The 25,270-nt window shown below is 48.7% G+C and overlaps 1 protein-coding gene across 2 annotated transcripts; it reads right to left on the reverse strand.

Annotated features, from left to right (window-relative positions):
* Positions 1 to 153: 153 nt before the first annotated feature.
* FOXO4 (forkhead box O4) lies at positions 154 to 22,681 on the reverse strand. Of its 2 annotated transcripts, none has more exons than XM_065411326.1 (3): positions 22,259 to 22,681; positions 8,842 to 10,082; positions 154 to 1,236 (listed from the first exon to the last, which is right to left on the reverse strand). In XM_065411326.1, the coding sequence occupies exons 1-2, from the start codon at positions 22,679 to 22,681 to the stop codon at positions 8,859 to 8,861; spliced, it is 1,647 nt and encodes a 548-aa protein (XP_065267398.1). In that variant the 3' UTR covers positions 154 to 1,236; positions 8,842 to 8,858. The 2 variants fall into 2 exon arrangements, with proteins under 2 accessions (XP_065267398.1, XP_065267399.1); XM_065411327.1 differs by having other exon boundaries at positions 8,838 to 10,082.
* Positions 22,682 to 25,270: the final 2,589 nt, after the last annotated feature.

Genomic DNA, 25,270 nt, shown 5'->3' on the forward strand with positions numbered 1-25,270 from the left:
TATATATATATTAAAAGGTTTAGAAAAAGCTTCTAATTAATTTGCAGCTAGTTTTACATATAGATTACAAGAAATGTACAACCCCCTCCCCACATGGTTCCAAACTGTGGGGGCCTGCCAGTTCTTCCCCCAATCAGACACATAATTGAATGTCAAGTGTATTTATTCTCAGCACAGCTTTGAAAGGCAAATCTGCCATTGGTACCACCTTCTTAGAGGGAGAGATACCCAGTATGCCAATGGAGACATGTGGTTACACTGGCTTTCAATATAGAAAGCCCTTAGATTAGTAAAAAAATATTTCATCTATAGAAAATGCCCTTCTGAAAAGCAACCAGGGCTCTGTTAAGGCCACACCCAGGCTTCCCATTTCTCTGCTGTAGCAAGACAGCCCAGAAACAAACCCCCAAAGATGTTTTGGAGTCCCAGCAACAGCAATCAGCACCCGTGTCTATTTTCCAGCAGCCTGCTGTATCAGGAAAGTGCTTAGAACAGCACAGGACTTCTCTAGAACATACTACTCATTCAACAGGGCCCAGCTGGCACAGTGAAATTAAACTGTATGTCCTCCTCTTCTGCCTAGGTGAGCAAAGGGAAGCCTCCCTGGCTGCCACTCCCTCATCCCTTCAGATGGGTGCAGAACGGTGGGGTACTTTGAAACCAAACCCCAATCCATCTGACACCCTAGTCCTACCAGGCTTCTGCCAAGAGGCTCCTTCTAATTCTTCTAAAAGTCTGTGGAGTACCAAGCACAAGGCTGGTGGCTGAAGGAAGAGGCCCAGCTACTCCATCCCAGAGGGCAAGGTGGGGACAGAACAGGCCCCTTCTGATAGCCCAAGGCACTGGGCGAACTGCTGCTATGGCAGAGATAAGGCAGCCTCCAACACACCCAACCCTTTGAATTGGATATTGCTGTTGTCTGGCATAACAGCCTTTGGCCAAGCGTGGGGATTTTCACCAGAGCTCCTCTTCGAATGTGCACAGCCCGGGGGCTTCTGCAGAAGATCCAGGACAAGTCAGGATTTTTAGGAAGAGACGCAGCACACAACAGGATTTTTTTCAAAACTCTTCCTATTGCAACCAGGTGCAGATTTGCCCCCTTCCTCCCAGGTGAGCAATTCTGTCTGCCCCAGGCATGGTGTGCAGAGAAGCTGTGTCCAGTGCGCTCTGTTTTTTCAGACTCTGCCAGGGGTGGGAAGCGAAGTCAGGACCCAACATTCAGAAACCTGAAGGACACTAGGAAGAAGAAAAACAAAGCAGGTGGTTAGATCTCAGCCTCAAAAGGAGCCATGGACAGAAACAGATTTGGGGGTAATCATCATTAAGCAGAGGCATCCAATTCCAGTTGGGGATGCACACACTGAGAAACCTCTGTAGGGGAAGAGGTTTCACACCAATGCAGAGTGAAGTATACAGCCAGACCCTATCCACACTCAGAGCGGGATTGAGAGGAGGGGAGAGCAAAGGGAACAACACAGGGTCTCAAGAGTGAGTGCTCCCCAGAGGAGCTAAAGCAAGACTGCTTAGCCTGAAGAGCTTTGCTTAAGGGAGGGCCCTGATAACACAGAACTAGGAAGAGAAGCAGCAAGAAGAGAAAGTCACTCTTCCCTTTTGGGCAGCCACCCGAGTTAACTGCAAGAGAAACAGACTGGGGCTGAGCATGGGTCTCCTGGGCCCTGTACACCAGGAAGAGCTTTTTGCCTGCACGGCCACTTTAAGAAGCTCTGTTTGAACACATCAAAAATAGCAAATGCACATTTTGGATCACACTCAAGAAACCAATCTTACCAGAAAACCTTCCCAGGCACGGTCCCTCCCCATAGCCACAGCAGCAGCCTTCAAGCAGCCAAAGGAGGAAGAACAGCTCCTTCCAATAACCCTTTGGAATAGTTAACCAACGACTAAGAGAGAGAAATTAGGATGGGAACCTCCGCTTGTGAGCTTGTGACCTGCTTCAGAAGGCAGTGTCAAAACACCAGTGGAGCAAATGGAGGACACACACTTGTAGCTTGGATGGCTTTACACCAGCGTGGCAGCATCTAGCAACGGCACTGTGGAGACAATTGTGTGTGTGTGGGGGGGGTGATGTTACTCATTTCTGTATGGGGAATGAAGCTACAAGAGTGAACAGCCCTGGGAAAAGCACAAAAGCAATTGAGGACATTCACCATGACAGCAGACTCTTCTTTGAAATACTTGGGCGGGGGGAGAGGGGCAGTGTGTCAAAACCCAGCCTGGTGAGGAAGAGAGACAGACAGAACCAAGAGTGGGCTGTGGTCAAGGGACGTAGGAGGTTCTGTGGGCAGTGAGGAATCTGTACAGAGTCTTACTTCACCATTTTGAATCATTCAACTAGCATGAAAAACTCCACCAGGAATCGATGGAGAAGGTTTTGGATTTCCCATTTGCCTACGGATAGGAAGTAAATGTACAGAAAATAGGCAGCTCCTTTCCCATGAACGGCTCATAACGAGATCACCAGGAATCAAGCATGCACGGAGAAAAAGTAATCGGAAATCTGGAAACAAGAAGCCAAACAAGACTTTGCGCTGTTCAAATGGGACGAAGTGCCAGCCCCACGTGTCCAGCTCAGGATCACAGGTCCTCTAAAATGCTTAGACTAAGCACTGAGAGAGGAGGATTGATCTTCCATGTCTGTAGCGAATAGAACAACAGGCTCTTGCTCCAAGGAGCTGACGACACAGCCAGAGGGACAGGGTTCACATTCTCAGGGAAGGACAAGTATTCCCACCACGTGTGCCAAAGGGAGCTGAAGGGGGGTTGAATATAAGCTTGTGGAAGTTATTTTTGTTGTCAGGCTGTGATTCAGCTTGGATGCAGAGAAGGCAGTGTTTTCTGAGCTCAGAATGGAGAAAGGGAGTTAATTTGAAGCCAGGAGTTCTATGAGACCTTGGGCACATCACTTAACCTCTGCTCAGATTTCCCCCTTTGTAAAGATGGGCTGATAATCCTGACCTGCCTCCTAGGCTTCATAGGAGGGTTTGCTAAGCACTCTGAAGTGCCTGTGCCAGTTTGGGGGCCTCTCTTTGGAGATGGGGCCTTGCTGCCCTTTGAGAGCTTGTGTTTTATTTCTGGGCACTATTAGGAAGCGGTAAGTTAGACTGCTATTTGAATCCCTTTACCTCCTGAAGGGAAATGCTTCCCAACATCCAGATTCACCTAGGGTCTGTACAAACCACACAGCATGATGATAGTGGTATTTGCTGAGTGCCAGTATACTCAGTGCTTCACAAGCTGGGTCCCTAGACTGAGACGCTTACAGTCCAATCAGAGCCCCCAGAAGTCCATCAGCAGGATGGTGCCAGCTTAGAGTGGTTGTTCATATTAGTGGTGCAGGCGGGTTTCACTGACAGAGGTTTATATTCATGGGCTTCTGGGAAGGAATGTGTTTGCAGGAGGGATTTGAACAGAGAGGGTCAATACCTAGCACGCTAGAGCAAGAGTTATTTGGTAGCCAGGCATTTCCAAAGAGACGCTGACCCCACAAACCTATGGGCTGAGGGACACCGAACCAAGACCACATCATAGTTGAACGCAAGCCAGGGAACCATGGCATTTCCATCCTAAAGGATTCATAACTTCTGCCAGGGAAGGGAGGCTACAAATACAGGGTCCTAGCCTACTCCCACTGACTTCAGAAACTACAGGTAAGGGCCCACAAATGGCTTCAATGAATAAAAGGGAAGTTGTGTTTTTAAGACTAAGATCTTCAGCCTCCTCACTGATACACTGAGTTATAGATTTTGGTGTTTTCACCTTCATATCTAAATACAGAGAAATACACAGTATTTTCTGACCTTTACTAGTGTTCTCCATTTTCTAGAAAGCCTTCTGCTATTTCTTGCCCATCCTCCCTGCTCCCATTCCTAGGATCTCTACTCCCTTCAGCCATACTTCTCATGGTCCATTATCCCAACTGCACTGTTGCTCCCTTCTTGGTATCTCTCCCCCTCCACCCTCCTGTGCTGATCACTAGACTCAGGCTATGGCTGAGATTGGAAAGTTTTACCAGGCGCAGCAGATAAAAGCAAATGTAGTGTGCGTACCTCTGGATTGCTGGACATTTGGAGAATCTTCTACAGTTCTTGACTGGACTCTCTCTGCCCTGTGCTGGTTGGCTTTTGCTCCAATATCCTCCAAACCTGCCTCTTACCTTTTTCCTCACCTGCCCCATCCTCAGCACAAACTTTCACTTCCCTTTTATTTCCATTTAGTTGCTCCGCCTCCTAAGTAAACCCACCCCCCAAAACCTGTGGAACTAGCATGCTATTTGTTTCCATCACATTGGTCACTCTGCTTCTGGGCTCCCACCCTGTGGGTGTCCGGTCTATTTAGACTGCCAGCTTCAGGACAGGGACTGTCTGCTCCTTTTCGTACATTGCTCAACACATTAGGACCCCATTCTTGGTTGGCCCTTAGGCAATAATAGTTTCTAAGGATTGAAAGCAAATAACCAAGAGACACAGGAGGGGGCAGTACACATGCCCTTTGCGTCCCTTCTCTAACACCTGAACGTGAAATTGCTGTTTTATTCCTGGGGGAATTCTGCAAACAATATTTTAAAATTTTTCAAAATTCTGCATATTTTATTTGTCAAAACCACACAATATAATCATGCCAGTTTCAATTATTTTGGAAATTTATTTCAAAATACCAGTCAGCAAGTATGTCTGTAATAATACAGACAAAACAAAAAAAATCAGGAACTGCTTTTTGACAATAAATAGATTCCTTACTAGACAAATTAATATAGAACTCTGAGTAATTCATTTAAAATACAATGCAGAAACGTATTTCCCGCACCCCTCAGAAGCAATGCAAAGGCTTGGGGGAGTCAGGGGTAACAGAGGTCGGAGGAGCTGAGGGAGAGGGAAGGAGCCTGGGAGGGAATCTGGAGGGTTATTGGGTGTGGGTGGGAGATGTATGGAACAGGTGTTTTTTTGGAAGGGGGGGGGGATTGTTAGGGAGTGCGGGGGCCTCCCCCATGCAGTCCCTGACTGACTACTAGCCTCTCCCATTCAGTCTGGAAAATCTGCCCCTGTCCCTATGTGTTCCTGCAGCCGCGCTTTCCTCTCCCCATGTGTCCCTGTTTCTCAGTACAATAAATAAATTAAATTAATGGAGATATCCTATCTCCTAGAACTGGAAGGGACCTTGAAAGGTCATCAAGTCCAGCCCCCTGCCTTCACTAGCAGGACCAAGTACTGATTTTGCCCCAGATCCCTAAGTGGCCCCCTCAAGGATTGAACTCACAACCCTGGGTTTAACAGGCTAATGCTCAAACCACTGAGCTATCCCTCCCCCCAATGTAATATTGCTGTCAAACGGAATGCTCCTTAGTTTTTCAATGCAGACAGTATGCAGGGATCACAGATGGGCCACAGAACCCCGACCATATGCCTCAGGAGAGGGAGTTAATTCTACTGAAGTATTCGCAGCTAGCATGACATCAGTGTGTTCATGGGTCTACGTGTCACAGGCCCAGACGACAACTATCTAAGCCTCTCCAGATCTCTGTGCAGTTTGGCATGGTTTGCTGCCCAACTGTTTCGCAGACTTTATTATTGTTGAATGTACAACTTACTCTAGACCCTTCAGGAAGCTCATATGATCCGAACGCTGACCTCAGAGGTTTCCCACTTGGTAACACTACTGTCTGCCAGACTATATCCAATCCATGCTCAAGTATTTTTATTTAATTGAGATTTTTCTATTTCTTGTGCAATTATGTCTCACTGAAATCCAAGTCTACAATATGCATAGCAATCCCATGATTTAACTGCCAAGGCAGTAAATCAAAGTGCTATAAACTAAGGTTTATTCCATCCCTCTAGATCAGGGTGTAATTCCTTGGCAAGAGAAGAATGCCATTTTTACCTCTGGCCCTTGCATGCAGTTATGACAATATTCTCGCCTCAATCCTCAGCCATTTGATGTCAGTGGAAAGTCTGCACAAAGATCAAAGTAGAAACTCAGTAGGAAGATGTGCTCCCACTAAGGAGAGCCACTCTCTGTGCTCCCAGTGTATCTACCTTCCTGCTCCGCCCCACCCCACCCCCGAGTTCTCTCCCTTTATCCTTGTGTCTACTGTTCTTTCCTTTGCATTGCATTGCTTTCCTTTCCCTTCCCTGCAGCAATTACCAATTCTCTCCTCTCCCCTCCCCCCACCTTCCATTCCACTAGCTGAAGGTGTTAGTAATGAAATACTAAATATTGATACCTAGTCTTAATAGACTTTACAGTTGATATGCCAGTGGGATTAAGGGAGGGGCGGGGAGCCAGTGTGTCATGCTGTCTGCAGACTCAGGCAGACAGTGTTGCACTGGTTACATTCAGGTCACATTTGGAATGGTTACTTCCAACCATGTTTGCAAAGAACTTTGTAAAATTAAAGCAAAGATTCTAAAGAATCTGAATACGAACACATCAGGTGGGCTGAGGTTGACACCACTGTTCTACATACACAGAGTATCACTTTACCCATGAGATCAGAAGAATATGCTCTGACATCACAAGTACAGCATTATGGCTACTGCATGGAGGAGTGGCTCTTATCTGTAGTGCAGTCACCTTCAGTATTGAGGAACTCACCAGAATCAATCCGTTAACCAATGCCAACACTAATGTAGTTCACCACACGGCAAATTAAAAACAATTTCTAGTTAGAAATAATTCTGCCTTAAAATGTTGCATTAGAAGAACTTGTTTTATAAATGTATTTGTTTGTGCAGCTTAGCTGCCCTTCTGAAGCATGAAGATGGAGGGTTTTAGTTTGAACTAATCCTTCAGGAAAGAGTGAAACATTCTGCAGGTATCCAGCCAGGCAAAGCCCCAGACAATTCATTCCTGAAACTAGTGTTTTTGAAGCATGCTACACAAGGACATCAACTCACTTAGACTGCTGCATCTTTCAAAGAACAAGCAATTGTCAGTCTCACTGGAAACCTGGGCACCAGTTTTTTGAACTGCCACTTCATTAGTGGTGTGGGAAGTAGCTCTCTCCAAATGGTTCAGAGAACAAATTAAGGGAACTAACATGAAGCCACTCAGACTTACTGCTTAAAATTGGGTAACTGACATTTAAGAGTCCCATTAAACTCCTGCTTTTAATAACCTCCCTCCAATAGCAGGTTGGAAGATAATAAGGAGAAAAGCTTCAATAAGTGAAAAGCCATATGGAAACAAATGACAGATTGATACCACCCACAGCTGGCCAGAGGGTGGATGTCTTCCCCACAAAAGCCAGGAGGCCCTAGCACAGCTTACCCAACAAGATGATTTGAGGGAGCCTTTTTAGAGGCATGTGATTTAGAGACTTGATGGTAATTGAAAGGAAAGCCCCCCTCCTCTCCTTCCCTGAAACCAAGACAAAAAGTGTTTCTAGGCTTTTATTCCCACCCACGAACAGGTCCTCTCACAAAGGGGATTCTGACACCACATTATAATGCCCTCTGAAGCCAGCCATTTAACCAAACTCCATTCCCCACAGCTCTCCAGTAGGAAGAGTTTATTTTACTTTCTAATGTATTTGTCGCCTTCTCCTAAACATGGAATATCACTTACAGCTCCCAGGAAACAACCAGCAGTTGTGCAGTGCTGCCCAGTGACAATACTGGAAGGAAATCCAATGGCCAGGCAAGCTGGGACTGGGGAGGTGCATTCTAAGCAGAGGGAAAATCTGAGTGGGTCTCAGTCACAGACATAGCTCAGTTCCCAGCATTTATTTAGACACTTACCTTACCCCATGACTCCTTCCTGTGAATAGACCCCCATACTAGAACACAGCCACAATACACTTGGCTCCCAAAACCAAGTCAAGACTGCCCCCAATGTGATCGAAGAGCAATTCTGAATCAGTTCCTCCCAACATCAAAGCTATTCAAGGAGCAAGCCGAGAGATTCTGACAAGTTAGGAAAGAGGGATGTGTGCTCAGAGGTCAGATGTCAAAATAAGCTTCCTAACTCATTTCTGGGATTGAAGGGAAGCCCATCCTGCTCCTTAGAAGGAGCCTGCTTTTCAATCATAGGTGCGCACTGCATGAGTGAGAAAAGCCTCTGCTAACTCCATCAGTGTTGGCAGCAGCTTCCATGGCTACAGCAAGTCAGTAATTACACCAGAATAGAACATTTGTGCAACCTCACATCTCTTACAAGGTATAGAGGGGCCATGTTTCCAAAATAAAATTGTAAATGCAGGAAAGCTTATGCAGGGAAGTCAAAGATGCAAGAATTATAAACAGGATCATCTTATCTCCAGAATAGCTGGAACGATATAGGAAGCGCAAGGGCCTAGGAGCTGCATGCAGGTACACTGTCACTGAATGGCATAGGGAGGCATTACTGTTTCTTTGTACTTTTTAAAAGCTATAAAAAGAGAGAATATGGCATTGCATACAAACTGTTTCCAGGAAGTTCTGACACTAGAGTGGTCTCACAGATCTACTCTATAGACAGCATTTTCCCAGTCCAAAAGTTTACTTAAACCTGCACAGAAATGCCAGAGACAGCATCCTCCAGCACTCACTGTGAAGAGCACACAGAGCAAGCCACTCCACTAACCAGACTCCAGCAGCTCAAGAGACAAGAAAGCAAAAGGACTTGAAAATTAAAAGTAGCTTCAATACAATCTACCTCTGAAGCTCATTTCTCCTCTAGGCTAGGCAGCCGCAGTAGCTTTCAGCAATCAAGATACTACCACTTTTTAAACAGATGTACCTCACTAGTACAGAACTGCACATTTGAGAACTGCAAGGGGAACATCCCAATTCAAGCTGGTAGTGTCTGTTAGAGATCGACAGAGTATTTGACAAACTCACCTACCTTTTGTATTCCTGAAGTTAACTTGGTACCCAAGTATGGTTGGAGGCCTGCGAGGTGTTGGGGTAGCTGGGAGTAGACAGAATGGGTTCAAAGTTGAAGTCCAGTCCTTCTCCATCCATGAGGTCACTGTTGATTATGTAATCCACATCACATTCAAGGTTCTCCATGTACATGTCAACGTCCAGGTCAGTGGGCAGCCTGTCCTGGTTCACTCCAAATGGGGCAGAGCTAACGGAAGAGAGAAGTGGCTGAGTGCCCAGATGGACTGCTTGGGCCGTTGGTGCTGGGACTGGGGCCTTCAAAGTGGGCATGCTGGCTGTGTTTGGAGGAGATGCCACCACAGAAAGCATAGATGGCAAAGCACTGGCACCTATTGACTCTGACTGCTGCTCCAAAGGCTTTCCTCGTGGGTTGACTGGGCTTGTTTTATTCTGGGTGACTTGTCCACCTAGAAGCAGAAAAGTCTGGCTGTTTAGCCTGCTTCCAGTTTGAGGGAGTATCGGATCCACCTGAGTCATCATCACATCGCTGGGAGGTGGAGAGCTGGATGTCAGGAGAGCTTCCAGGGTCTGAGGGCCAGAGAAACGGTTAACAGAACTCTGCAGCGAGATATCAACAGGGTTAAACAGAGAGGTGCCAAAAGTAGAGGCCTGACCAGCTGAATTCTGGGTCCTCAAAGAGAAGCTGGAATCTCTCTGGACTGGACCACCTGAGGCAGACTGCTGGGTGGGCAGCATAGATGAACTGGGTGACATCAGGTTTAACCCATCAATGAGTTCAAGCTCCTCAGTCACGGTCGGTGGGACATTGCTGGATGCACTGGAGTACACTAGAGAAGGAAGAAGCTTTTCATCTGGGAGGTCGTCCTGCTCAGGCATGATAGGAGAGAGCCTGGCACTAATGGTACTCGCATTGGAACTGGTTCGAGGCCGGAAACTGGTCCACACATCGGAGTCCTCATTATTCCTTGATGATGGGCTCCCAGGCCATTTGGGGAACTGGGAGCCAGGGCTGTCGGCAGTAGCTTCCGGAGCTGCTTGGAGTGAGGCCTTCTTTTTGGATGCTTTACCTCTGACTTTTGCCAGTTTGCTGCTGTTGTCCATGGAGGCAGCTCTCCTCCTTGGTGCTTTCCCACTTTTACCACCTTCAGGATTGAGCATCCACCAAGAACTCTTCCCTGTAGCTTCATTATGCACTTTAATGAACTTGCTGTGCAGGGATAAATTGTGCCTAATAGAGTTCTGAAAAAAGAGAAAAGACAGCATGTTAGCCCCATTTGTATAGATTACATAAACAGAGGATTGGCATGTGCGGCATATATATTCCTGCTAGATTCCACTTTGTAGAGAGACTTGAGTTTCTAAACTTAACGACTGACACTTCAGACCCAACAGAAGAAGTTCCCATGGTTTGAGTGGGTCCTACATAAACACAAACTTTTCTTCTCCAAGTTTCTCAGTGGTGGATTTGTTTAATGTTTACTTTGAACTAGTTAAGGAAGCCAAATTTTTTCTGCTCTAAGAGGCTGCACTGCTTCCACGACAGGGATCCCAGGGCTGCCCCTAACCGGTATAAGCTGGAGCAGGCTGCAGCGGCCCTCAGCTTTAACCCATATAGCCAAGACAGTTTGAATGGAGTTAACTGGGTGCTCCTGTTGCCCCCCGCCTTACATCCTCTCCCACCCCAGCCAAGCCACAGCTCCTTTTCTTTCTCCCAACTGCTTATCAGCCTCTCCCCAACCCCTACCCACTGCTGCCAAAGCAGAATCCCTCAGAGCAGGCAGGATTCCAATAACCCCATCGTGGCCTCATCAGCACCTAGCTATGTTGGATTCTGTGTCAGTTTTGCCTTGCTCATCAGATCTCTTGCCCACCTGCCCAAAATGAAGCAGGAGTGGGACTAGCAACACAGAGGCAGTGCAGAGTACTCCTGCAGTGGGAAGAAGCTGCAGGACTGGGTCTGCCCCCGAGTCCCATCCTAGGCATTCCCACAGCCAAAACCACCTCCCTGAACCAGTCAGTCCAGAAGGCATACAAATTCCTCACAACTAGTCAGCATGCTAGGGGTTACCATGGAGTTGTGATCCTCAGAGACTACCTGTACCAGTAAATAATGTTCCATCATTGCTCATGTGGTGACATAGGTTTAGCAACATGCACAACTTAATGGCCCCCTAGTCTGAAGTTTTGTTTTAAATAAACTGATCAGCGATCCCCAAAACCCACACAACCAATTCAGCATGGTATCCTGTCTCCTCCAGAGGCTGACATCTTTGTTCTTCCAAAAAAAGACTACACATGAACGTTATTGATTTAAAATAGGATTTTCTGCAGCCACCACCAGCAAGGATCACAAGAGCCTCATCTTCCCTTCCAACAGTTAAGCTGTGAACTCCTGCATTACCCCAGTCTCATCAGGAACTAGTCAGCAGCTGGTGTACACAGCCCACCATGGAAGGAATGACTGCTATTGCATAAACAGAAGGGTTTTGGCTCAGTGTACTTCTACGGGACTTTAAATCACGTGGCCTAGAACAACATGTACAGAAAGAGAAGGAAGCTTGTGTCTCTGGGTATAGGCCAGCTGAGCTGTAAAACCTAGTTTATAGCTGGAACCACAATCTGCTAATTGCTACGTCAACAAAAATCCTCTGGATGACAGCAAATCCTTCAGTTACACTGAAACCTACAGGAAGAGGCCACCATTCTTGCCTTAAGTGGAAATTTTAGTTTACAGTTTTCCAGCTTTCTGGCAGTATGGATGTTACAAATAAGACATCCTGAAACAAAGCCAATGCTCATGTCAACACAGTTGTCAGCAGCCCATAAACAGTTTTCCCATGTGTACACCTCAGACCTCAGGCACTCTTCATGCACATCAGGAGTTCTGTGATGAAGCCACACACATTGCGATTCTGGGTACAGTAACCTTAGCAGAAAGGCTAGGTCAATACTGAAAATGAACTTGAGTGTCCAGATCTTCTAAAGCAGAATTAAAGAGCTGACTTGCCTCCAACTCTGGTGATTTCACAGACAATGCAAGGAGCTCTGTAGTTAATGACCCTATGAAAGCAGGCAGGTGACCTACCCAAAATATGAACTGGAGAAAGTTCAGAAGTGCAAACGTTAGGTGACACTTACAGGATTCTGGGGGTGAAGGGGAGGTTTTGTTTGAAGAAAGTTTCCCCCATATTTGTCATGGGCAGGATATTATCCCACTGTGACTAAACCTGAAGAGTAAGGGACAAGTTGTAAAATCAAGGAGGCATTTCCCAATAGGTTTATCATACTCAGTCAAGCAAGGTGGCCTCACCCAGCAACTGTTCCTGCCAGTGGTCCTTGGCCTGACTTTGATTAGAGGCAACAGTCCAAATGACAAAAGCTGACTGGTATTAGCTAGATTTACTCTCCTCTTCCCTAGTTATCTGGGCTCTCTTTCTTCCTTTCCAACTGCCTTACTACTCTGAAAGCACTTGTTACCATTGCCAGCATAAAATATTAAGATTGGAAGGGACCTCAGGAGGTCATCTAGTCCAACCCCCTGCTCAAAGCAGGACCAATCCCCAGACAGTTTTTTTCCCCAGATCCCTAAATGGCCCCCTCAAGGATTGAGCTCACAATCCTGGGTTTAGCAGGCCAATGCTCAAACCACTGAGCTATCCCTCCCAACACAACCACCACCTTGAGGGTGCATCTACACTAGACCTTTTTTCACCATTTGTCTTACATTGATACAGCTCCCCTGGTTGGTTGTATCACCTATGGAAATACCAAAGTAGACCATAAACAAGCATTTTTACCACTGTCAGGCTATAAGATGGCAAAAAAAAAAAAATGCTTGTGTCCATTCAAGTCTTACCACCAGCACTAGTACCACAGGCAAACAGTATGGAAATCATAGTGCAGACAAGGATCTAGTGTCCAATGTCAGTAATACTGCTAGAAATCTTAGACCATACCCTCTCCAAGACAGGAATTGTACCTATCTCTATGCCCAGAAAGAGCCTAGCATGTTATGGGCACTCCCACATCTAAAAGCTGATGTATACAAAAAAATCCAAACTCTATACATCTCTGTCAGCGTCCATCTCTCAGACATTTGTTTACTTATTTAGTGTCAAAGGATTTAAGGATGCAAAGTTAGCATTGAAGGGAGTCTGCAAAGCTGCAATGGACTTGTTGAGCAGCTGCTCAGTTAGAATCATAGACTATCAAGGTTGGAAGGGACCTCAGGAGGTCATCTAGTCCAACCCCCTGCTCAAAGCAGAACCAATCCCCAACTAAATCATCCCAGCCAGGGCTTTGTCAAGCCTAACCTTAAAAACCTCTAAGGAAGGAGATTCCACCACCTCCCTAGGTAGCCCATTCCAGTGCTTCACCACCCTCCTAGTGAAAAAGTTTTTCCTAATATCCAACCTAAACCTCCCCCACTGCAACTTGAGACCATTACTCCTTGTTCTGTCATCTGGTACCACTGAAAACAGTCTAGATCCATCCTCTTTGGAACCCCCTTTCAGGTAGTTATCTAACAGCATTTCCCACGCATGGCCTCAGGATCCCTTCCATGCCCTCTCCCCCCAGAATGAACACAACAGGTTGAGCCACAAGGCTGCAGTCATCTATTAATGATATTCCATTCAATGCATGCAGTGGGTCCCATGTCTTTTCTGTTCGCCTACAGAATGGGGGATTGGGAGATGAGGGTCTTAAAATGCTCTATAGAATGAAGGATCTGGAAGGCAACTGATTTAAGCCAAGTCATGTGGCTATTTATATGGATAACTCCAGTCATTTGGGGTTGGATGGCCTAGGCGGGAACAGCTGGTATAACCAGCACCAACTGCCCAACAGCCACCTTCTTGGGGAGCTCTCTCAGCTATGTAGCAGTGTCTTTGCAGCATTCTTCCAGAGAAGTAAATTTCTTTCCAAAAGCAAAGCACCTAGGGACAGAGAAAAGTGACCCCAAGATCTTCTGAGACAATTAGACTGGTGATGCCTAGAGCAGTAGTGCTCCATCTGGAAGAGCACCCACCCCTGAAAAAAGTACAGTGCCTTCTAGGACGAAGAATCTTAGGGCTAGTCTACACTGGCAAAGCTAAAGCGTAATGTGGCTTGTGTGGTCGCAGCGGAGCGCTGGGAGAGCTCTCTCCCAGTGCTCTAAAAAAAAAAACCACCTCCATGAGGGGCGTTGGTGAACTGTCTACAGCGGCGCTTTACAGCGCTGAAACTTGCTGCGCTCGGGCGGGGTTCACACCCCTGAGCCCAGCAAGTTACAGCGCTGTAAAGTGCCAGTGTAAACAGTGCTCCCAGCGCTGTAAGCTAATCCCCTCGTGGAGGTGGAGTACCAGCGCTGGCGCGCGACCACAGGAGCGCTTTGAAGTTTCGAGTGTAGCCACGGCCTATACTGTCCTTGGGATGCCAGAGTATGTCACTTGGCTTTTGTTGGTTCCTATCTCCAATCCTACCTTCGAGTTGCTCATCTAGGTTTTAAATCTTGCTGGACCAGGGAGCCCCAATCTGTTTACAGCACCTAGCACACTGCTAGCACAATATGAATACAAAAAAAACAGGAGCAAGATTCCAGTGGCTTAGTCCACGATACGTGTCAAAATCCACCAGCCAAGCTAATTCTTAAACTAGAGCTAACTTTCACCATGGCTAACTTCCTTCTAGAACCTTTTAAATACCCATGTTTCATAGGAAGTGACACTCAAAGCATTCTTCACCTGCAGTCACCCAAAAACTTAGTCACCATCATTAGGAACACAACCCCATGTTCTGAGTGCCCCAAAACATCTGACTGCCAGAAGCAGGGATTGGAGGACAGGGGATGGATCACTCAATAAATTGCCCTGTTCTGTTCATTCCCTCTGAAGCATCTGGCACCAGCCACTATCAGAAAAGAGAATACTAGATTAGATGGGCCACTGGTCTGACTCAGTACGGCCATTCTTATGTTCTTTAACCTGCTAAAGACTAATGGGCTTCAAAGTCAGTTGAGTGGCAGAGAAAGAGGATGTTTGCCAGTTCCCACCACCAGCAAGCGTCTCTATGACTCTTACTTAAATTACACTTCCAGTGAATAAAGGAAAAGATTATATTAAGTTTCAAACCCTTCACTTAGAATGTGCAATGCTCCACTTATAGCAGCAAAGTTTAACGGGGACAGTATTTGTGTAGCTGCACACCACACCTCAGTGCTGCTGGGCAAGTCAACTTTCTAGTAATCTCACTTTTGCAGTACACTCAAGACAATAGTAAGTAGCGGTTTTTCCTTTTCCAGAGTCAGTGATTCCCTGACCCCTGGATAAAATTATACACTGGTCTGAACCACCCTGAAACACATGCAGACGCACGCTACAAGTCAGACAGAATTAAGGCTTTGCTCAGCACTAAGATATAGAATTTAAATTTTCCATTTCCGTTTGCTAGATGGTGTCTAGGTTTAATGTCAGCTATGCCTCAGTGGGTGGAGACTGGAGAATTTCCCTATTTTTCCCCCCCAATGGGGCCATGAAACTATCAATTACCAACGGTCAGAACTCAAAATATATGCAGAGCCCCTCCACCCCCGTCACCAACAGATGCCCCTGGAAAGAAAAAAAACCCTACTCTTCTCTAAATGGTATGAACCAGAACATCCCTTATTAGCTTGAGCTGTTGCTAGACCTTGGCATAAGCTGTGCATCTCCAGAAGGGGGCACTAGTTAACTCAGCTACTTCAAGGTCTGATTGTAGAACGGGGGTTCTCAAACTGGGTATCAGGCCCCTCGGGGGTCACGAGGCATGGGGGGTCACGAGCGGTCAGCCTCCACCCCAAACCCCGCTTTGCCTCCAGCATTTATAATGGTGTTAAATATATAAAAAAGTGTTTTTAATGTATAAGGGGGGGTGTCGCACTCAGAGGCTTGCTGTGTGAAAGGGGGCACCAGTACAAAAGTCTGAGAACCCCTATTGTAGAAAGAAAAGATGTGAGGGTGATGGGGCTCTTCTGGACGCTGATGAATAAGGCTCTATCAAATCATATTAATTTTACAGTATGAGAGAACACATGGAAAAGTCTGCAGCAATCTCCAATGCGCTTCTTTTTCCTTTCTCAGTACTTCCATCTGAAGAGGGTCACCTCTGAGCACTAGGATTTGGACTGGTTTAAAGCTAGACATGGTGCTGCATGCAGGATTACCAGCAAGTCTTCATCCCTGGTCACCTAGTTGGCCCAATAATCAATAATTTCTAACCCAGGTGATACTTGCACAATATGCACCTTTGAGGTGTATTGAATAAACATTTTAAAGCGAGATATGTCCAAATTATTCACAAACAGCAGAACCGAGAGTCACTAAGGAGTAGAGAAGCCATCTACTCTACCTTTCAGATAGATCTTGTTTCAAACACAGAGTGCCTGGTGATTTTTATTTTGTAATGCTCTTGAGTGTAATATTTAAGATATTGTTAACATCCAAGTGTCTGAATCAAAGGGTATTTGGGAGGAGAGTGTTAGAGAAATGCTGAAAGTAGCTACCATTTGAATTCAACCATCCTATGACAACTGCGATACTCGAGTCAGACTTTTTTTTGTTTGTGGGGAGAGGATTATATACTATCAGGAAGGATGATAAAGAGACTCCATATGTACCATATAAAAGGGATAGGCTTGATTTCTGCGATGGGGAAAATTGCCTCTGGTGAGGAAGAAACAGTTTCAGAATTCACTCTATCCCGACCAAGAGGTATTTTAAAAATCATTTTAGAGGGAAACAAATGAAGTGTTTCACTCAGAATTAGCACTTTGCTTGTCCTGGCATCTTGCTGACTGGCCCCACCCATATGGGAATGAGACAGCCCTACAGCAGTTTCAGGCGCATGGCATGGATTCCCTTAAGGGTGTTTATCCTTTTCTACAGAACAAAGCATAGCTTTACCCAACTGCATTAACCCCAAGAAGCAGTCTGAAAGCAGGAAAGATTTATCCCATGATCCAGAGAGCAGCTTACAAAGTGCAAAGGAGGGGATTATAAAGAAGTCCAGGGAGAGAAACACCCTGCTGGAATATTTCCACCTTTTTAATCTCAGTTAGTTCTTAACTTCAAAATTGGATGATTGCAGAGAAAAAGCAAACTGCACAGCCAGCAAATTAACTTTCTCCTTTTAAAGCATAGTGAAGGAACACTGCCTCCTCCCCCAAAAAATCTCAAATTCACTGAAATTCACACTAGTTATACTCAGAGTCTGCAAGATTTATAATTTCACTCAATTGTCCATTGGAGTGGAACAGCTATGAAGGGATTATGAGGTAACAATGAGAGATTATAAAGTTTCATCATGGTTAAGCAGTCTCCCCCATGGAAGTTCCTGTTCTGCCCCTGCTGAAGGCCATAAAACAAAGCCATCCTGAATCAACTGATTCACAGACTGCAGTGCTGCAAACTCAGTAGCACTACCTAAAAGTCGGCATTAGAGAACAGTAGCAATTCCAGAGCAGCAGGAAGACCTCTGCATATTTCCACAACATCCATTCCCTTCACTTATCACACAAGGATCTGTGTGTCTGCCTTACCACAAAAACATTCTGATTGCGCATTCCACAGACTAGTTTTCCTTTAGGGTACAAACATGATATAATGAAAACAAATGTCTGAAACTGCTATATCATACTAGACCCTCCAACCTCCCCAGTACCTTGTATTTGAAGTGGAAACATTTTTAGAACCCACTCTAAATATAACTTTAGAGTCTGTATCCTGATGCAGCACATGCCTCACACAGGACTTCTATAACGATTAATTATAATTTATATTACCAACCAGGACCCCCATTATGCTAGGCATTGTACAAACATAGAACAAATTAGGCTGTGTCCTAAAACGCCTCTCATCCTGTTTAATTCAGTCAACCAGCTTTGCCTATTTGACACTGAGGTTTGGACGCAGTGGCCCAAAGACTTCACAACATAGGCATGTCTCTTTTGCAATTAGTCAAAGGTCAAGAAAAGAACTTCACAATTGTCTTGTGGAGAACTCAAAGGGACTCCGTTCCTTCTGAAATCTTGCTTGTCATGGCCTAGAGCAGTGGTTCTCAACATATTACACATTGCATATGCTGCAGTGGTAGCCTGGACCCCGGACCTTCACCGCACAGCTGCCCAGGCCCCCGGATCCCACGGGGCTGGCCGGCTGCCCTGGATCCCTGCCTGCCCTGGTCCCCCTCTGTGTAAGCCCCCTGAACCTCGGGGCCTGCAGGGCCAGGCGGCTACCCTGGACCCTGACCCCCGGCCCACCCCAGGCCCTGCAGCTCACGTGGCCCCGGAGGTGGCAGGGAGCCCTGGACTCCTGAACACCCAACTCCGCAGGGCCGGCCAGGAGCCCGACCCCCGAGCAGCTGGGAACCTGGGACCCCAGGCACACCCACAGCCTTTAGCACACAGCTGAACTGAGCCACAGCTGTGTGCTAATTGTGCTGCTGGTTGAGAACCACTGGCCTAGAGATTAGATATAGACATTCCCCAACAGACAGCACAGAGAACATGATCTAACATCAGTCTCACCAACTTTTTGCCAAAATAATTACACAAGAATCATTGTAGCATAGAGGACAGACCACCTTTAACATGGGGCCTGGAAGAATTCCCTTCAGGAGAGACAACCAGACCTGCTGGAAAATTGGTATTTACAGCTGTTGCAAAGTAACACATCCTAGCAAACTGTCCCGTGACAACTGTTGACTAACTGGATTCAGCCAGTATTGAAAAAATTAATAGAGTAGCTGAAATTTAGTCAGATACTTGTCCTCTCCAGAGAGCCTCAGCCAGCCACCTGGCAGTTGGAAAAGTGACAAACTTTCTGTGCTGAGTAGTTGCATATTCAGGCTCCTAAAGGCATCTGTAAGAGTTTAAATCCAATGTACACTCTGGAAAGAGCAGGGAACTGACTTCTGTTCCACAACAATAAGACCCCTATTTCTTTCTCTCTCCGTATTTCTAAGATGCCTATCCCCATTGTATGTAAGAACAGTTATTAAGGACAGCATTGACAAGCTCGTGTGATAGCAAAATTCTCACAGCTCCCGTTATTCCTGGTCTGTATATCAGGGCAAGTTTTGTTTGACCTAGAATAGTAATGTAGAAATATTGAACACAGCCTCTATTAGCTGTTCTAGGGCAGAAACAAGATCATCACCCCCACATTCACTTTGCTTGCATGTTATATCTCATTCCCCTCTGTAGGTCTGTGTTTTGTCTTCAGACAAAAAGGTCTGTTGGCAATGGACAGTCACTATATGTTTGTACAACACCTGGCATAAGAGGGCCCTAATCCTAACTAGGCCTCTGGATGCTAGAGCAATACGATTAAAATAATAAATACAACTACAAATACATGCCATTCCAAATAAGCCATTAACACAATACAAGCAAAAAGATACCCTATTTTAAAGTTAGTTGTCATGGACTAGGTGATACATGCAGCAAGTTAACACCCCAATGCAGTTGCGAGGCCCAGCACCAGAGCAGCAAGAGTGTTGAGGTAGCTTGGCAGAAAGTTTGCCAAGAGCATCCCTCAGATGTCAGTTCCTCATTCAATTCATTAGTCTAAACCAGGGGTAGGCAACCTATGGCACGCGTGCGAAAGGCGGCACGCGAGCAGATTTTCAGTGGCACTCACACTGCCCGGATCCTGGCCACCCGTCTGGGGAGCTCAGCATTTTCATTTAATTTTAAATGAAGCTTCTTAAACATTTTAAAAACCTTATTTACTTTACATACAACAATAGTTTAGTTATATATTATAGACTTATAGAAAGACCTTCTAAAAACGTTAAAATGTATGACTGGCACACGAAACCTTAAATTAGAGTGAATAAATGAAGACTCGGCACACCACTTCTGAAAGGTTGCAGACCCTTGGTCTAAACATACTAGCATGGAAGACCAGGCTGATAACGGCAGAGGATGGAAACTAAGGTCAATGCTCTTCATGTTACTTTAGTATCTACCTTTTCTATTTCCAGAGCAACATGGTTTAGTATTTTTAAACAATGTATTCCACAGTCTATTTTTACTTTTCACTAGCTCACAGAGCTTCCTCAGTCGCTGTAGGGCAGACAGACCCACCCCCTCTGCCCATGGGACAGAGCACCCTTTTTAAAGGGAGATTCTTGAAAGCCAGGAATACCAGTTATGAAGGAGTTATTTATACTGAGTTTCAGAGAAGCTGGGAGACAAAGAACTGCAGCTTTGTATTTAAAAACCAGTTCAAATAATGCTTTATCTTATACAGTAGCTTAGCACAAGAATCGCTTAACAGGCCAGCTCCTTTCCTGGAAAACTTTCAGAACACACAGAGAGCAAGGAGCAGCCTTTCCTGGAAATACAGAAACCAGCTGGACCAGAGATTGGCACAAAGGGCAGTCCTCATCTGCTTCACAAAGCCATAGGTTGTGGTGAGTCCAATAACAACCTGGTGCATTCAGTGGAGACACATACAAACTGCCCCATCTCCAAAAAGCCCATCACAACCACCTCCATCCACTAGGTTATTTGTATTACAGCAGAACTCAGTGACCCCAATCAGAATAGGGGTCCATTACACAAAGCTCTATATAAACATTAGACAATCCCTACCCTAAAGAGTTTACAATCTAAATACTGACATGAAGCAACAGGTCGGTATAAAACAAAGAGGAGGATGACAAGGCTGATGGTAAAAGGAACACAAGGAGGCACAGCTAGGTGCCTGATTTGCAGACTTATAATAAATAATAAGAATTATACCAAGCTCTTATATAGCACTTGTTGTCTGCAGAGCAAGACACTTTATAAAAGTTAGTATCACTATTCCAATTTTACAGATGGGGAAACTGCGATATGGGGAGGTAAGTGACTTATCCAAGTTCACCCAGCAGACTAGTAAAGCCCTGCGTGGATACCAAATTTATATCCGTGAATATAAAATGGATATCCGAGGAACTGCAGAGCCCTACCAGGAACAGCAGCAGCAAAAGCAGCTGCATGTCCGACCACCGCTCACAGAAGCCAGCACCCTGCATGAGCAGCTCCTCCGGCGTGGCTGTACTGCCCCTGGTCTCCCTGACTGGGGGGGGGGGGCACCAGGCTCAGTGGCACCTGTCCCTGGTCGCACTAGTCCGGGAGCATGCAAGCCACTGAGCCTGGTGCCTGCCTCAGTGGGGGAGACCGGGGGCAGTACAGCCACGCCAGAGGAGCTGCCCACACAGTGCACTGGCTTCTGTGAGTGGCGGCTGGACATACGGCTGCTTTCACCGCTGTTATTCCCGGTAGAGTCCTGCAGCTCCATGGATATCCGCTGATATCCCATCCGCAGATATACATTTGGTATCCACTCAGGGCTCTACAGAGTAGTGCCTAAGTGAGGAAAAGAATCTAGGTCTCCTGAGTCCCAGTCCGGTGCTCTATCCGGTAGGTATACTACCTCCAGTTTGGGGGATTTTTTTTAATATAGGTGAACTGAAAGAATGTAATAGATATTCCATTCTATAGAGGTTCTCCCCATAGTATCCAAGTATTTTCCAGCAGTTCAGTAAGCAACTAAACCTGCAACATGTTTGCTCTCTCATCCTCTCTGCAGAGGGAGAAGTGCATGCCCTATTTTGGATTTTTTTCAGTGTGTTTGTATATATACACATACACAGAGCTACATGTTTATGTCAGAGAACGCAATTGCAAAGTGGAAGGTGGGGGGGGGGGGGGTTGTGAGGATCCTTAACTCTCCTGGGGGAGTTCACTGCACAGGCTGGGACGCACTCCTTAACAGGGCCGCCCAGAGGGGGGGGGGGGCAAGTGGGGCAATTTGCTCCAGGCCCCGGGCCCCACAGGGGCCCCCACGAAAATATAGTATTCTATAGTACTGCAACTTTTTTTAATGAAAGGGGCCCCTGAAATTGCTTTGCCCCAGGCCCCCTGAATCCTCTGGGCGGCCCTGCTCCTTAAGAGACGAACTTTACACCCTTACAGCAGAAAATGTCATTGGGCAAGAAGAGCAAAGCTGTCAACCACGGTCTCGCTTTACTTTGCCTCTCACATCGGCATTGGTTCGGCAGAAAGCAGAGACTGGGCAGCAAGGGGAGACGGCCCGCTCAGGCTGCAGGCTCAGGTAGCGAGGGACAGGAGCGCACCTCGCGCACAGCCATTCGCTGGGTTCCCCCTTTCAGCCACTGCCTCAGCAGCTGCCAGCCCAGGCGCTTGCCCTGCTGACTAAGGCGTTTCCCCGGCACCGCCCGCGGAGCCCGGGCAGAGGCTGCGTTCCTGGGGCGCCAGCTGCGCCCAGGGGCCCGAGCCGGCGCGGCCGCTGCACCGACACTCGGCCGGGGCTGCGCCGCCCAGGCCCCAGGGAGCGGCGAGGCCCTGGATGCCCCCGGCGCGCCCCCGGCCCGGCTGCCCCCGCTACCTTCCAGCCGGCCGAGCTGTTGCTGTCGCCCTTGTCCTTGAAGTAGGGCACGAAGCGAACCATCCACTCGTAGATCTGCGCCAGCGTCAGCCGCTTCTCCGGGGCGCTCTCGATGGCCTGGCTGATCAGCTCCGCGTAGGACTGGTTCCCCCAGGCGTTCCGCCGGGAGCCGCCCTTCCGCGCCGCCGCGCCGGGCCCCCGCGCCCCCTCGGCCCGCCCAGGCGCCGCCGCGGCCCCGCCGGGCCCCTCCTCCTCCGCCGCCGCCGCCGGGCCCCCCGCCTCCTGCTGCGCCGCCGAGAGCTCGGGCCTGGGCAGGGGCCAGGTACAGGAGCGGGGCCGGCTCTGCGGCTCGAAGTCCGGGTCGATCTCCACGCTGCCCCCCGGACCGCCGCCCGCCTCGGGGCCCGGCTCAGGAGCCGCCATGGGCCCGCTGGCTCAGCGCCGCGCCGGGGCCCGCATGCCCGGCGGCTCGCCCGCGCCTCAGCGGCAACCGCCGCGCGCCCCCCGAAGGCCGGCGGCCTCCGCCATTCCCCGGCCGCGCCGCTCCCCGCGCGCTGCTGGCGCCCGCGCTCCCCCGCTTCGCCCCTTTGTCGCGACCCCGAGCCGCCGCAGCCTCACGGCTCTGTTTACCACAGCCTGCGGAGGGAGCTGCGCCTGCGCGCGCGAGGCATGCTGGACGGTGTAGTCCTGCAGCCTTCCAGGAACGGAGCGCCCGCCGGGCAAGTCCGGCCCAGGGACTCCGTTTCCCGACACCTCGCGCATGCGCCGAGGCGAGGCAGGGACCAGAACGGCAGCGTGGCAGACAGGACGCCTGGGGAACTACAATTCCCGAAATGCGCCGCGACAGCCTCTTTATGGGCTCCCCTTACATAACAAACCGAGCCCTCCCACACGAACCCGCACTCCTCGCCCCACCCGCCATGCCAGCGATCCCACCGTGCCCGCTCCCCGCCGTGCCCCTCCCTGACGTGCCAGCCAGCCACCCCCCACCCGCTATGCCAGCCAGCGACCCCACGTGCCCACTCCCCGCCGTGCCAGCCAGCGACCCCCCCACCCGCCATGCCAGCGACCCCCCGTGCCCACTCTCCGCCGTGCCAGCCAGCGACCCCCCCACACCCGCCATGCCAGTGACCCCCCCGTGCCTGCTCCCTGCCGTGCCAGCCAGCGACCCCCTTCCTTCCATACCAGCCAACAACCTCCCCACCCGCCATGCCAGACAGCGATCCCACTGTGCCCCCCCACCTGCCATGCCAGCCAGCGATCCCACCGTGCCAGCCAACGACCCCCCCACCCGCCATGCCAGCCAGCGATCCCACCGTGCCCCTCCCCACCGTGCCAGCCAACGACCCCCCCACCCGCCATGCCAGCCAGTGAACCCACTGTGCCCCTCCCCACCATGCCAGCCAGCGACCCCCCCACCCGCCATGCCAGCGACCCCCCTGTGCCCGCTCCCCACCGTGCCAGCCAGCGGCCCCCCCGCTGTGCCCGCTCCCTGCCATGCCAGCCAGCAACCTCCCTTCCTTCCATACCAGCCAGCGACCCCCCTTCCTTCCACGCCAGCCAGCGATCCCCCACTGTGCCCGCTCCCCGCTATGCCAGCCAGCAACCCCCCTTCCTTTCATGCCAGCCAGCAGACTCCTGCTGTCTCCCCTCTACCCCCTCACTCGCCATGCCAGCCAGCAGCCCCCAGCTGTACCTCCTGCCTGCCGTGCCAGCCAGCGACCCCCCTGCTATGCCCCCAGCTGCCAGGCCCATGTGCCCCCTCCCCACCAACTGTGCTAGCCAGCAACCCACCACTGTGCCAGGCCCTCATGTTCCCTCCCCTGCCTGCCATGCCAGCCAGCAACCCCTTCTCCCACCCGCCATGTCAGGCCTATATGCCCCCTACCCCACTGCTCCCCCCACACTGCCACCTTGGCTGTCCCCCACCTGACTGTGCCAAACAATCGTAGCAGCATCTCCTTGGCCCAGCTCTGCCAGCCAACGTGCAGGGGTCAGCCCAAGTCTCCTTTGGGTCTGGAGTGCTCCAACCTCCCCCGGTTGTCTTTCCCGTCTTGGGTTGTTTCACCCCCCTGCTTCTGCCAATGCTGCCCTACAGGGTCTGGGCTTCTGCAAACTTTGCTTTCCACCATCTCTTCACTCTGGTGCAGGGCCTAGGCTGCTCCCATCCTCCAACCCACCATCTCCCAACCCCTCCTCTGCAAACATCACTAATCCTGTACTCTTATCTATTTGGGGGTGTATGGTAATGTCTGTCACTGGTATCCAGAGGCTTGGGCAGTGAGCACACATATGGTATGGTTAGGCTGATAGGTACTAATGATGGCATGGGTCACAAACCTCTCTGATATTGGGTGTAAATGCAACCTTTAAGTAACATAATGATCAGGATGAGTTAATCAGAAGCCCCCGCACTTAGGACAAAGGGGGCTGTGAACACACTCCGGAGTTCGAAGTGAGTGGGCGCAGGGGTTTTGCTGATTTGTGTGAGGAGTGGGGGAGAGAGAAAGCACACAGAAAGTGAGAACACAGAGAACAGAAGGAGAAACAGAGGCAAAAAACAAGAAAGCCAAGCAGTAGCCTGTGAGCCCAGCGTGTCCCTGGGAGAAGCTAGAGAGCTTTTGGAACTACTGGCAAAAAGAATTGGGGTTGTAAGCTAAGAAACCGTTCCTTTTGTTCTTGGTTCCTTCTGCATTTGGAGAAGCAGGACTCTACATTTCTTGTAAGTAAACAAGATTGCATCAAAGAAAATATCAAATTCCCTCACTTTCTGCTTCCAACTGGAACATTTCCAAGGCCCAGAAATTTGAGTAGTGGCTCAGGTCAAAAAGGAGCAATATTTAGTATTTTCACATATGTTGCCCTCTGCTGCACAGCCTCTAGCATTACAGTCCCTTGGCTATCATCTGAACTCGGTTTATAACTCCTGTCTTGTCTTGGTCCATGAAAAGCGTGTGTGCAAGAAGCAGGGCCATTCATGACAGAAAGGTGCAAGGAGAGCTATAAACCTAA

The sequence above is a fragment of the Emys orbicularis genome, chromosome 9, assembly GCF_028017835.1.
Source record: "Emys orbicularis isolate rEmyOrb1 chromosome 9, rEmyOrb1.hap1, whole genome shotgun sequence".
NCBI lineage: Eukaryota > Metazoa > Chordata > Testudines > Emydidae > Emys > Emys orbicularis.

What these genes read in the sequence shown, in the direction of transcription:
- FOXO4 (XM_065411326.1), bottom strand. Translation starts at nt 22,681, where the DNA reads ATGGCGGCTCCTGAGCCGGGCCCCGAGGCGGGCGGCGGTCCGGGGGGC. An exon ending in ACAGCTCGGCCGGCTGGAAG is followed by an intron (nt 10,083 to 22,258) that starts GTAGCGGGGGCA and finishes CTCTTTTTTCAG; the next exon opens with AACTCTATTAGGCACAATTT.